The sequence below is a fragment of the Pongo abelii genome, chromosome X, assembly GCF_028885655.2.
Source record: "Pongo abelii isolate AG06213 chromosome X, NHGRI_mPonAbe1-v2.0_pri, whole genome shotgun sequence".
Lineage (NCBI taxonomy): Eukaryota > Metazoa > Chordata > Mammalia > Primates > Hominidae > Pongo > Pongo abelii.
This window is the reverse complement of record NC_072008.2, coordinates 50,642,088-50,655,293: the sequence shown is the minus strand read 5'-3', so window position 1 is coordinate 50,655,293 and position 13,206 is coordinate 50,642,088. Positions and strand designations below refer to the sequence as shown.

General features: G+C 40.8%; 1 protein-coding gene across 2 annotated transcripts in view; it reads left to right on the top strand.

Moving 5' to 3' along the window:
• DGKK (diacylglycerol kinase kappa) overlaps positions 1–13,206 on the top strand; it is a 106,237-nt gene that overhangs the window by 57,113 nt on the left and 35,918 nt on the right. For both annotated transcript variants that reach the window (XM_024240406.3, XM_024240407.3), the window contains exons 5-8: positions 9,558–9,693; positions 10,145–10,251; positions 10,559–10,681; positions 12,566–12,668. In XM_024240406.3, coding sequence (XP_024096174.2) covers positions 9,558–9,693; positions 10,145–10,251; positions 10,559–10,681; positions 12,566–12,668 — 469 coding nt within the window. The remainder of the gene's footprint in view (positions 1–9,557; positions 9,694–10,144; positions 10,252–10,558; positions 10,682–12,565; positions 12,669–13,206) is intronic.

The window sequence follows — 13,206 nt, the reverse complement described above, 5'->3', positions numbered from 1 at the left end:
ATGTCCTCCAGATTCACCCATGTTGTCACCAATGATAGAATTCCCCTCTTCTTTAATGCTGAATAGCATTCCATCATGTATATATACCACATTTTATTTATTCATTCATTTGTTGATGGACACATATCTTGACTATTGTGAATAATGCTGCAGTGAACTTGGGAGTGCAAATATCCCTTTGACAGAATGATTTCAGTTTCTTTTCACATATACCTAGAAATGGAACTACTGGATCATATGGTTGTTCTATTTTTAGGTTTTTTGAGGAACCCCTATACCATTTTCCATAATGGCTATATTAATTTACATTCCTACCAACAATGCCTAAGAGTTCCCTATTCTCCACATCCCCTCCAACACTTATTATCTTTCATCTTTTTTGTTAGAAAGCCATTCTAACAGGTGTGGTGTGATATCTCAATGTGGTTTTAATTTTCACTTCCTTAATGATTAATGATATTGAGCATTTTTTCCTGTACCTATTGGCCATTTGTATATCTTCTTTTGAGAAATATCTGTTCAGGTCTCTTGCCATTTTTAATTGGGCTGTTTTCTTGCTATTGAGTTGTTACAGTTCCTTATATATTTTGGATATTATCCTCTTATCAGATGTATGGTTTGCAAATATTTTCTTCCACTCTGTGTGTTGTCTTTTCACTTTGTTAATTATTTCCTTTGCTGTATAGAAGATTTTTAGTTTGATGTAATCTCATTTGTCCAGTTTTGCATTTGTTGCCTGTGCTTTGGGGGTCAGAGCCAAAACATCCTTGCCCAGACCAATGTTGAGGAGCTTTTTCCCTTGTGTTATCACAGTAGTTCTACAGTTTCAGCTTTTACAGTTAAGTCTTTAACCCACTTTGAATTGATTTTTTAATATGGTATAAGGCAGCAGTCTTCAAACTTTTTGGCACCAGGGATTAGTTTCCATGGAAGACAATTTTTCCATGGACTGTGGTTGGGGATTGGTAGGGGGGCTTCAGGATGAAACTGTTCCACCTCAGATCATCAGGCATTAGTTAGATTCTCATAAGGAGTGTGCAACCTAGAGCCCTCATGTGTGCAGTTCACAATAGGATTCTCACTCCTATGAGAATCTAATGCCACTGCTCATCTGACAGGAGGCAGAGCTCAGGCAGTAATGCTCACTCGTCCACTGGTCACTTCCTACTGTGCGGCCTGGTTCCTAATAGGCCATGGACTGGTACCAATCTGTGGCTCAGGGGTTCAGGACCCCTCATATAAGGGTCTAATTTTGTTCTCCTGTATGTGGATATCCAGCCAACACCATTTATTGAAAAGACTGTCCTTTCTCCATTTTGTGTTTTTGGCAACTTTGTCAAAAGCTGTCAGTCAACTTTTGTCAGTTAACTGTAAATGCATGGGTTTATTTCTGGGTTTCCTACCCTGTTTCATTTGTCAGTGTATCTGTTTTTATGCCAGTACCATGCTGTTTTAATTATAATCACTTTACATATGTTTTGAAATCAGCAAGTGTGATGCTTCCAGCTTTGTTCTTTTTGGTCAAGATTGTTTTGGCTATTCAGGGTCTTTTTTGGTTCCATACAAATTTAAGGATTTTTTTCCATTTGTGTGAAAAATGACATTGGATGATCTTAGAGGAAAGGTGTTCAAAAAATGACATTGGAATTTTGATAGGGATTGCATTGAATCTGTAGATTGCTTTGGGTAGTATGAATATTTTTTACAAAATTAATTCTTCCAATCCATGAACACAACATATCTTTCCATTTATTTGTGTTTTCTTCCATTTTTTAATTGATATTCTATAGTTTTCTGTATGCAGGTCTTTTACTTCCTTGGTTAAATTTACGCCTAAGTATTTTCTTTTTTGTTGCTATTGTAAGTGGGATTGTTTTCTTAATTTCCTTTTCACATAGTTCATTATTGGTACAGGTTGAGCATCACAAATTTCAAAATCCCAAACCCGAAATGCCCCAAAATCCAAAACTTTTTTAGCACCAAGATGATGCTTAAAAGAAATGCTCATTGGGGCATTTCAGATGTCAGATTTTTGGATTTGGGATGCTCAACAGGAAAGTATAATGCAAATACCTCAAAATCCTGAAAAATCTGAAATCTGAAACACTTTTTGGTCCCAGGCATTTTGGATAAGAGATACTCAACCTGTATATAAAATGCTACTGATTTTTGTATGTTGATTTTATATCCTGCAACTTTACTGAATTTGTTTATCAGTTCTAACAGTTTTTTGGTAGAGTCTTTGGTTTTTTTAAATATATAAGGTCATGTCATCAGCAACTAAAGGCAATTTCACTTGTTTCTTTTCTATTAGGATATCTTTTATTTATTTCTCCTGCCTAATTGCTCTGGTTTTTACATATGATAATTATCAGAATTTGAAAAGAAGTGATGAGAGTGGGCATCCTTGTCCCTGATTTTAGAGGAAAAGCTTTCAACATTTTACTATTTAGAATGATACTAGTTATCAGTTTGTTACGTGGCCTTTATTATGCTGGTTACATTCCCTCTATACCTAATCTGTTGAGAGGTTTTTTTCTTTTTTAAATCATGAAAGGGTCTTGAATTTTGTCAAATGCTTTTTCTGCATCACTGAGATTATCATGTGATTTGAATTCTTCATTTGTTGATATGGTGAATCACACTTATTGATTTATGTATGTTGCATCATCTTTTTATCTCAGGGATAAATCCCACTTGATCATGGTAAATGATTCTTTTAATGTATTCTTAAATTCAGTTTGCTAATATTTTATTGAGGATTTTTGCATCTGTGTTTGTCAGGAATATTAGCCTGTAGTTTTCTTTTTTTGTTGTGTCCTTGTCTGGCTTTGTTGTCAATGAGCATCAGAATTTATTGGATCACCTCTCTGACACTAGGGTTGGATGGGGCCAGGTGTTCCTCCATGGGTAATCGCTGGCCTAACAGTTATCCCTTGGCCTGGGGAAGAGTTAATCAGAGCACCCAGGTTGTCTGAAGAAGCCAGCTAGGGATTCAAGCCTGGAAGACCCATGGACCATGTTTCCTGCAGCATGGTGCTATTGGCAAGCTCCTCTGATGTGGCACTTCCATTGGCAGGAACACAGAGCAGCCACCAAGATCTATACATTGATTACTGTGAGCCCCACCCCATTTTTTGTTTCTTACTGACCCCAAGTGACCTAGCCCTGCTGGTACTACCAATGTTTCCCGTGGGACAAGACAGGAGTGGACTTCCTGTGAAGGGTCCCAAAATGTGAGGAAGCTGAATATCTGCCTTCAACTCTCTTTTCCCACTTAGAATCCATAACTCCAGGGAAATTCTCTGTGGCACTGCACCAGCTTGAGGGGGAAGCGGCATAGTCAAACAGAACCATTACTCTTACCATTTGACCCTGGGTTTTCTCAGTTCTGTGGTCCAAGGGGGGTGTCTCAGCCTCACTCCAAAGTTCTGGGATGTTCATAATGGTATTCTTGCCCGTGGATAGTTGCCAGTTGGATTTCTGTAGTGCAGGGAGTGAAGCTGGAGAACTCCTATTCCACCATCTTGTTGATGTCACTCTCTATCTTACATTTTACTATAAGCAGTCAGGAGGAACCAAATATCCTCAGCTAAATATCGAATTTCATCATTCACAAGTTCTACTTTCCATCAAACACTAGAATACAAACACAATTCAGGCAAGTTCTTTGCCACTTTATAACAACAATCACTTTTTCTTTATTGTCCAGTAACATGTTCTTGGCCGGTCCACATTTCTACCAAAATTCTGTTCATGATTGCTCAGGTATACTCTAAGAAGATAGAAGCTTTCTCTACAGTTCTCCTTTTCCCTTTCTGAGCTCTCACCAAAATCTCCTTTAAAATTCTATTCAGAACAATCTAGGCTTTCTTGGCATGTACCTCAAAACTCTTCTAACCTCTACCCATTACCCAGTTTCAAAGTTTTTCTACATTTTTAGGTATTTGTTATAGCAATACTCCTCACTTCTCAGTACCAATTCCTGTCTTGGTCAGTTTGGGCTGCTATAAAAAAATTCCACAGACTAGGTGGCTTAAAATGGCAAACATTATTTCTCACACTTCCGGAAGCCAGAGAGTCCAAGATCAAGCCACTGGCAGACTCAGTGTCTGGTGAAGACCCACTTCCTGGTTCATAGACAATTGTCTTCTTGTGTCTTCATATGGTGGAAAAGGGACTGAGATGGGTCTCTGGGGTCTCTTTTATAAGGGCACTAATCCGATTCATGAGGATTCCAATCTCATGACCTAATCACCTCCCAAAGGCCCCATCTCCTAATACCATAATCTTGAGGGTTAGGATTTCAACATATGATATGAAGGGGGTACACAAGCATTCAGTCCATTGCAAATGAAGAATCCGATTGGAGCAATGGACTGCATGAATGTATTCACCTAAGTATTTTACAGACAGTAAAAATCAAACACAAAAACCCAACAACCACACACTGAAAGCTTTAAAGAAAACTACTTTCTTTAGCATTTAGAGATCCCTGGTTTGCGTACATGCCACAGTTTTAAATCTGTCTTCAAAATGGATTTTTAATCTGTGTCAACAAGTAAGAAGACCTGTAATGACATACTGTATTAGTTTCCTAAGGCTGCTGTAACAAATTACTGCAAATTTTGTGGCTGAAAGCAACAGAAATTTATTTTCTCAGAGTCCTGGAGGCTAGAAGTCTGAAATCAACAAGTCAACAGGGCCATGATCTCTCTGTAAGATTTAGGGGAGGATTTTTTTTTGGCCTCTTCCTAGCTTCTGGTGGTTGCTGGTAATTCTTGGTGTTCCTTAGTTTGCTGACACATCACTCCAATCTCTGCCTTCATCATCACATAGTATTCCCCCCTGTGTTCCCTCTGTATCCTCACATGGTGTTCTCCTCTCTGTATGTACCTATGTTCAAATTTCTCTTTTTATAAAGATAGCAGTCATTGGATTGAGGCCTACCATAATATAGTATGATCTCATCTTAAATTTATTATATCTTCAAAGACCCTACTTCCATATAGAATCACAGTCACAGGTAGTGGACGTTAGGACTTGAACATATCCTTTGGGGGGATACAATTCAATCCACAAGAGTCCACCCTCTAGTCTCCCCCAAATTCATGTCCTTCCAATGTGCAAAATACATTCACTGTCATCTCAACATCTTCAAAAGCCATAGCATATTCCAGCGTTAAATCTAAGTCCAAAATATCATTTTGTAAATAATCTAAATCAGGTATGAATGAGACTTTGTGTATGGTCCATCCTCGGCAATATTCCTCTCCATCTATGGACGTGTGAAACCAAGAAAACAAGCTATATGCTTCCAAAATACAATGTTGAGACAGGCATAGGATAGATATTCCCATTTTGAAAGGGATAAAATGGAAGGAATAAAATGGTTGCGGGTTTAAAAAAAATTGGCAACCCAGCAGGGCAAATTCCATCAGGTTCTCCAGGCCTGAGAATAATTCTCTGTGGCTAAGTGTTCTGTTCTCTGACCCTACCCTCTTAGCTCACTGGAGTGTCAATCCCCCCACAAGCCCCTGCATAACCAAGGAGATAGCCCCACCTTCTGGAACCCAGGAGACAACTCCACCTCTGGAACCAAGGAGGCAGTGCCTCTGCCCCTTGGGCCCACAATCTTTGGGCCTACGAAGGCAACAGCAGCATCTCTGGCCTCTGAGCCTCTCTCGGCAGCCTTGCTGGCCTCTGAGCTACCCCTGGAAGTCATTCTTCCATTTTCTTGAAGGATAACACATGTTCACAGCTGAGTCGCTTTATCAGTGTGTTTCATGCCTATAGAATCTCAGAAGTCTGACAACCTTCCTTCATTTTACCCCATATCTGTCCCCTTAAGTCCAAGTCCAGTCCAATCTGACAGCGTTCTGCTGAAGTGGTTAATCGGAGCCAGGTGTCCCACATCTAATCTCTCCAGCAAAAGTTTGTCCAGACACACCCTTGATGTTCTCTGCAGAGCACACTTTCTTGGGTTTTGCAATATGGATAGGCTGAGAATTTTCTAAATCTTCTAGTTCTGGTGACTTTTTGCTTGATAGTTCTGTTATGGACTGCATTGTGTGCCCTCCACCCAAATTAATATGTTGATGCCCTAACCCCTAATGTGACTTTGGAGAGAGGACATTTAGGAGGCAAATAAGATTAAATGTGGCCATAGGGTGGGGACCTAATCCGATAGGATTTGTGGCCTTATAATAAGAGGAAAAGAAAGAGATATTCTCTCTCTCTCTCTCTTTCTTCTCTCTCTCTCTCTCTACATGCACACATTGAGGAAAAACCACAAGAGTACACAGTGAGAAGGTGGCCTTCTACAAGCTAGGAAGGAAGCCCTCACCAAGAACTGAATTGATTGATACCTTGATCTTGGACTTTCCAGCTGTAAACTGTGAGAAAATAGATTTCTGTTTTTAAGCCACTCAGTCTATGCTATTTTTTTATGATGCCTGAGCAGACTAACACAATTTCTTTCCTCATTGTATCACTTCCCTGTCACTTATCACTATAAACAGCAAAGAGAAACCAAGATGCACCTCTTATACTTTGCTTGGAAATCTCCTCAGTCAAATATTCAAGTTTATTGCTCACAAAGTCTACTTTCTACCCAACAGTAGAGCAAAATCAGCCATGTTCTCTGCTACCTTATAAAAGTATTACCTTTCCTTTAGTTTCCAATATGTTCCACATATTCACACGAGTCCTCACCAGAAACACCTTTAATGTTCATATTTTTAGAAACACTCGGTTCAAGGCAATCTAGGCTTTTTCTAGCATGTGTCTCAAAATTCTTCTAGTCTTTACCCATTACCCAGTTCCAAAGCCACTTCCACATTTTCAGGTATTTGTTACAGCAGCACCCCACTTCCCAGTACCAAAATCTGTATTAGTTTCCTAGGGCTGCCATAATAAAATAACTACAAACTGGATGGCTTAAAACCAACAGCAACTTACTGTCTCACAGTTTTAGAGTCTAGAAGTCCCAAATTAAGGTATCTGCAGAGCCATGCTTTCTCTGATGACCCTAGGGAAGGATCTTTCTTTGCCTCCTCCTAGCTTCTGGTGATTGCAGACAAACTTTGGCATTTTTTGGCTTGCAGATGCATCACTCCAATCTCTGCCTTCATTGTCACCTGGTGTTCTCCCCTGTGTCTGTGTGCTCTGTATCTTCACAAGGTGTTCTCCTCTTTGTGTGTGTGTGTCTGTGTCCAAATTCCTCTCTTCTTATAAGGATAGCAGTCATTGGATTAGGGCCCGTTCTAATCCATTATGGCCTCATCTTAACTTGATTATATCTGTTAAACCCCTATTTCCAAGTAAGGTCACATTCATAGGTACCAAGGGTTAGGATTTGAACATATTTCTGAGGGGACACAGTTCAATCACCACACATACTCATCCAGGGTGGGAAGCATCAACATTTTCTTACAGAATAGGATGTAGACAAGGAATATAAATTCCATCACCTCAACTGCTGAACCTAAGCAATGTCCATTTTACCTGTTCCTTTGTATTCTGTAGGCAATTTGGACGATGAAATTTAATATTATACCCAGGCAGAGCTCTGGATTTCTTCCACGCAGTCCTGTGAAACCTTGCACATTCTAGAAGAGCTTCACTTGTCACTCTATACAGGAATGATCTGTTTTAGAATTTGTTTCCTCCAGTAGACTATAAATTCCTTGAGGGAAACAACTATGGTTTATTCATCTCTGTATCTCCAGTGCCTACCATGGTAGATGATACATAATAGGTTCTTAGTAATTATTGGAGGAGAGGAGACTGGGAGGAAAAAAAAAAGATGCTTGTAGAATTACAATCTAGTGACTTGGGGAGTAGAAAGGTTCTAGGAGCTCAAAGTGCCAAAGCCAAGAGTATGTCACTTCCTCAGGACTCTCCATCTTCTATTCTAATCACCCTAGAGCTTTCCAGTGTCTTGATGTACAATAAACATTACAATCACAAAGCAATCCCAGAACATGTGAGCCTTTAGTTCATCAAAATAGCTTTCCCTTCCAGAAGGTTCCAGGTCAAATCAACAGTAGCTTAGCATGTAACCAGCATGCCAGAAGTGGAAAGGAGTGATCAGAGAGGGCAATGTGCAGGCTATGTCTTGGATAGCTAATTCATGTAAATTGATCAAGGATGAATACTTAATGTGCTAAAGCCCTCAATAGCTCTCTCTCTCTCCCTCTCTCTCTCCCCCCACTGTCAACTGATGTCAGAAAGAAAATATAGTTCTTTTTAAAGTCTTGTCATGCCTTTACACACCCAACTCATTATAATGTCAAGAATGAAAAGCTCTGTGTACGCCTATGTCTAAACTTCAGGGGAAGGCAGAGAAGGAGAAAATCAGACATTCATAGGAATTAGTGAAAAGGTATAAGAGTCCTTGGAGTTTTTTCGGTGCTCACCCTTCCCTTCTTTCAATCTCAAAACTGTTGCTGGTATACCCTTGCCTTCCCTACAGTCATGAAAGTCAGGCTGTGAAATACAAATGCCGCATTTAACAAAAAATGTTAAGGCATGTTAACAAAAAATGTCAAACTCAGTACCATGAAAGAGGACACCAAAAAGAATGCCAGTCCATGTAGGCAGGGGTTGTGTCTTGTTCACTATATCTCAAATGCTTTGAAAAGTGCCAAGCACAAAGTATTTACTCAGTAAATATTTGTTTAATGGATTATTGAATGAATTAAGCTGATTAATCAGGAAACTGCTGTAGGCAGTCAGAGCGTGGTATTCCTAAAAGAATACTCAAGGGACTCCTAAAAGAATCCCCTGAGATGAAACTGTTGTCCAGGTAAAGCAATGCTCTGCTCACCTGGCAGCCAGGAAGGGAAGTGTATACCTCCAGGAGGTAGTTAAAGCCTTATTATAATATTCCTTAGCCCAGAGTCAGAGCCTTACCTCCTGTCTTTATTCCCTGGCTAGAGAACCAAGGCCAAGGCCACGACAACACATTTTTGCTTGAACTAAGACAATAGAGTGATTGGCCAAGCAGTATAAAGATCATTACTCCTGGCCGGGCACAGTGGCTCACGCTTGTAATCCCAGCACTTTGGGAGGCCGAGGCAGGCAGATCACTTGACCCCGTCTCTGCTAAAAATACAAAAATTAGCCGGGCGTGGTGGTGCACACCTGTAGTCCCAGCTACTTGGGAGGCTGAGGCAGGAGAATCACTTGAATCCGGGAGGCGGAGGTTGCAGTGAGCCGAGATTGCGACACTGCACTACAGCCTGGTGACAGATCAAGACTTCCTCTCAAAAAAAAATAAATAAATAAATAAAATAATTACTCCTGCCTTCAGCTTCTATTCCAGGATCTGCCCCTCTATTATTTTTGTTTTTGAAAACAACTGGCAAAACAAACAAAAATGCACACAAAATATCCCAGGTCCCAGGTATTGGCTCCAACTTTCAGTCTTCCCCTTCACACGCTCTGACACCTATACAGCAGGCCATTTTAGACTTAGCAGCAGATTTTCAGGCCCTCTTTAATCCGTCTCGGTGATTCATCCTCCATTCTCTCTTCTCGTTTATTTATTTTAGATACCTGCAGCAGAAAACAACCCTTTTCTTGTTGGAATGCACTGTTGGTACTCCAGCTACAGCCACCGGACCCAGCACTGCAATGTTTGTCGAGAGAGCATTCCTGCCTTATCTAGAGATGCCATCATCTGTGAAGGTACCTTTCTGATTCCTTTAGGAAGTGAAGCTCAGTGGGCAGATATAGGGATGAAGGAACTCATGTGGCTTTAGTATCATTAACTCATACTAGGTCACTGACTCTGGTGTGAGGTTAACCCTGATTGAGGAAAGAAAAAGGGAGGAAACTAACATGAAGGGAATGAAAATAGAGGGATGAGTGTGGGGGGATAGGACTATATTATCGCAAGTGTTAAAAAGACAGAAATCACCTCATTCTTACCATCAATTTTCATTCAAGTTGGGTAATAAAAAGATTAGCCAGTAAGAATAAAAAGGAACTGGATCCTATTGGAAATAGGTTTTTGGAGGTGCATTAGAACTATTTAGAATGCATCTGTGTTCTAACTTTCAGAGCAGCTTAGGGAAGGGAATTAGAATCCTCACTGCCACCAGATTCACACCCATCTTTTTTCTTCCTCTTCTCACAGTGTGCAAAGTGAAATCTCACAGATTATGTGCTTTGAGAGCAAGCAAAGACTGCAAGTGGAATACATTGTCTGTCACTGATGACCTCCTCCTGCCTGCAGATGAAGTAGTAAGTACTAGCCATGTCTTCCCACAGTCGGCCTCTCCCACGTCCCCTTCAACCAGGATACACAGGGGAAGGAAGACTTCTTCCTAACTCCAGATAAGCAAAGTCCCAGGCTCACAATCCAACTTATCTGGAAGAATGAACCTCCCTCCTCCACTTGTCATCGTTTACTAGCATTGGAGTAGGGAGGGCAGGGTCATTTGGGTCATTTACCTAATGTCCTCCATGGAGTAGTACAATTATTCCAGTTGGCCCTTCCTCTCCTTATGTCTCTAACCTCTACCTCCTGTGTCTTTTTACCCTTCTGCAGAACATGCCCCATCAATGGGTAGAAGGAAACATGCCTGTCAGCTCTCAGTGTGCAGTATGTCATGAGAGCTGTGGCAGTTATCAAAGACTTCAAGACTTCCGCTGCCTGTGGTGTAATTCTACGGTAAGACTCTTCTCATCTTGACATTTAGAGAACTTAACTCCTGGCGAGGGGGTGGATTAGAACTTGATCATGTATACACATAGATAGAAACCTAAGAAACCCTTACCTCAAAACAGGTTAAACAGATTCCATAGTATAAAGCTTAGTATCCTGCCTTTCCAGATCTGACTATGGAGCCTTTGGGAGAAAGATTTAAGACCATCTTTGTTGCTTCTTAATTGGTGAGGTCTACTAACAAATGGGAAAAGCTGAACTCTCTAATGGCAGTATGGGCAATTAAAAAATAAGTTCTGAGTCTGCCTTTGAGAAACCTTCTCCCTTTCTCATTCACTATTTCCTAGGAACTTGTAACCTTTATTAATTAAAAATGGTTGATAATATTAACACATTATTATTGCCACTATATACTGAGTGCTTAATATACATGATCTCATTTATTCCTTCCAATAAGCCTAAACCGGGCCTCGTTGTTCCCATTTTACAGATGACGAAAGTGAGGGTCAGAAAAGTGAAGTGATTTGTCCAAGGTCATTCAGCCAGTAAGCAAGAGTCTTGATTCATACATAATTCTGCAAAGACTATGCTCTTTTTTGTTTTGTTTTTTGTTTTTGAGACAGGGTCTCACTATGCCACCCAGGCTGGAGTACAGTGGCACAATCACAGCTCACTACAGCCTCAAATTCCTGGGCTCGTGTGAGGTGGGCTCCTCTCACTTCAGCCTCCTCAGAGTAGCAGGGACTACAGGCACATGCCATCATGCCCAGCTAATTTTTTAATTTTTTTGTAGAGACGGAGTCTTGCTATGTTGCCCAGGCTGGTCTCAAACTTCTGGGCTCAAGCGATCCTCCTACCTTGGCCTCCCAAAGTGCTGGACTTACAAGCATAAGCCACCATTCCCAGCCGACCACACTCTTAACTACAACACTACCATGCCTCTAAACCAGTGGTCCTCAACTGGGGGTAATTTAGCCCCCAGGAGACATTTGTCAATGCGTGGAGACATTTTTTTATTTTTGCAACTCAGGGTGGAGGGAAGTGCTACTGACATGGAGTGGGTAGAGGCCTGGGATTCTGCTGAACCTCCTACAACGCACAGGTCAGCCTCTCTTAAAGAACTATCTGGCTCAAAATATCAGTAATGCTGAAGTTGAGAGACCCTGATCTAGATTTCTAGCCTTTTAGATGCTTCTCCAAAACTAAGTTTTCTAGACAAGAAGAAACTGAAGTATGAGCTTCTTCTTAGAAGACTCTGGTTGTCCTCTGTTTTTTTTTTTCAATTGCTTTTGAATAACCAGGCCAGGTTCATGCCCCCTAGAAACTGTAATTTTCCAGGAAGTGGCACTTGAAGATGTCAGAAATCTGGAAAGAATGGGCCGCTTGGGGGAAAGGCAGCAAAGTCTCAGCTATCACTTCCCAACTGTTTGACCTTGGGCAAAACCCTTTACCTTTCTGAGCTTTGGTATCTTCATTTTTAAAATGAATTCAATAATGTCTTTTCTACTTCACACACCTGTTGTTATAAGGATTGAAGTGTAATATTAGATTATTATTATTAACTCTTTTATACTGCACGTAAATTCCCTGTTCTGCAGGCCACTAAGGTTGTGCCTTAGGACTGGTGATTTCTCAGTGCCTGTAGGTGGGTGTCTTCTGAAAGCTACCTTTGAAAGGACCAGAGTTCTGAGGCCACACTGAGGGACAGTGTAGGCTCAGAGTAGAATGGGGGTGTTCAGGTGAGTTAGGGATATATGTATAGCACCAAATCTCAGAAAGGGAGATTAAATACTAAGGATCTAAATCTTGGTATTGGAACTCAAGACTGATCAATGGTATCCTTTTCTCTCCCCCTCCTTTTTTTTCTCTGCTCTTCTCTTGTCGTTTCAGGTGCATGATGACTGTAGGAGACGGTTTTCCAAGGAATGTTGCTTCGGAAGCCATCGCTCATCAGTCATTCCTCCCACTGCTCTAAGCGACCCCAAAGGCGATGGTGAGTAGTTAAATCTTAACCTCAGAAGCACATTGGGGATGCAGGGAAGGTGCAAAGTCTGGGAAGAAGGACTGCAATTAAATTACTCTCCTCAACCAGTCAAACATTTTGGGGAAGTAGGAATGTGCATGTGTATATAGCTAGCTCCTGGTTCTCTTACCTTTGGGATTGTGAATGTTGTTCTTTCTGGTGTATATCTACGTGGGCATGTTCTCTGTAGCTCGGTCACAATTGTTTCTGATCAGAATTGATTTCAGCTTTTTCATGATTTCCAAACACTGGATAAGTCATGAAATAAGTTTGTGTCCAGGTGGTCAAGGAAGAACTTCATGAAGGCCAGGTTATGTTACTTTTAAAATGGAAACGAACACCAATGTTGTTCCTAAATATGAAACTAACATGATCATTACCCCAACTTCACTGATGCTTTGTCAATTCCTGGACACTAGTGATTTATTAAGAACTCTGTTCTCAAGGTGTCTGAAGGCTACAGAAAGATCTAAGACATGGGCATTGCCAGAGCTATTGATTATTGTGG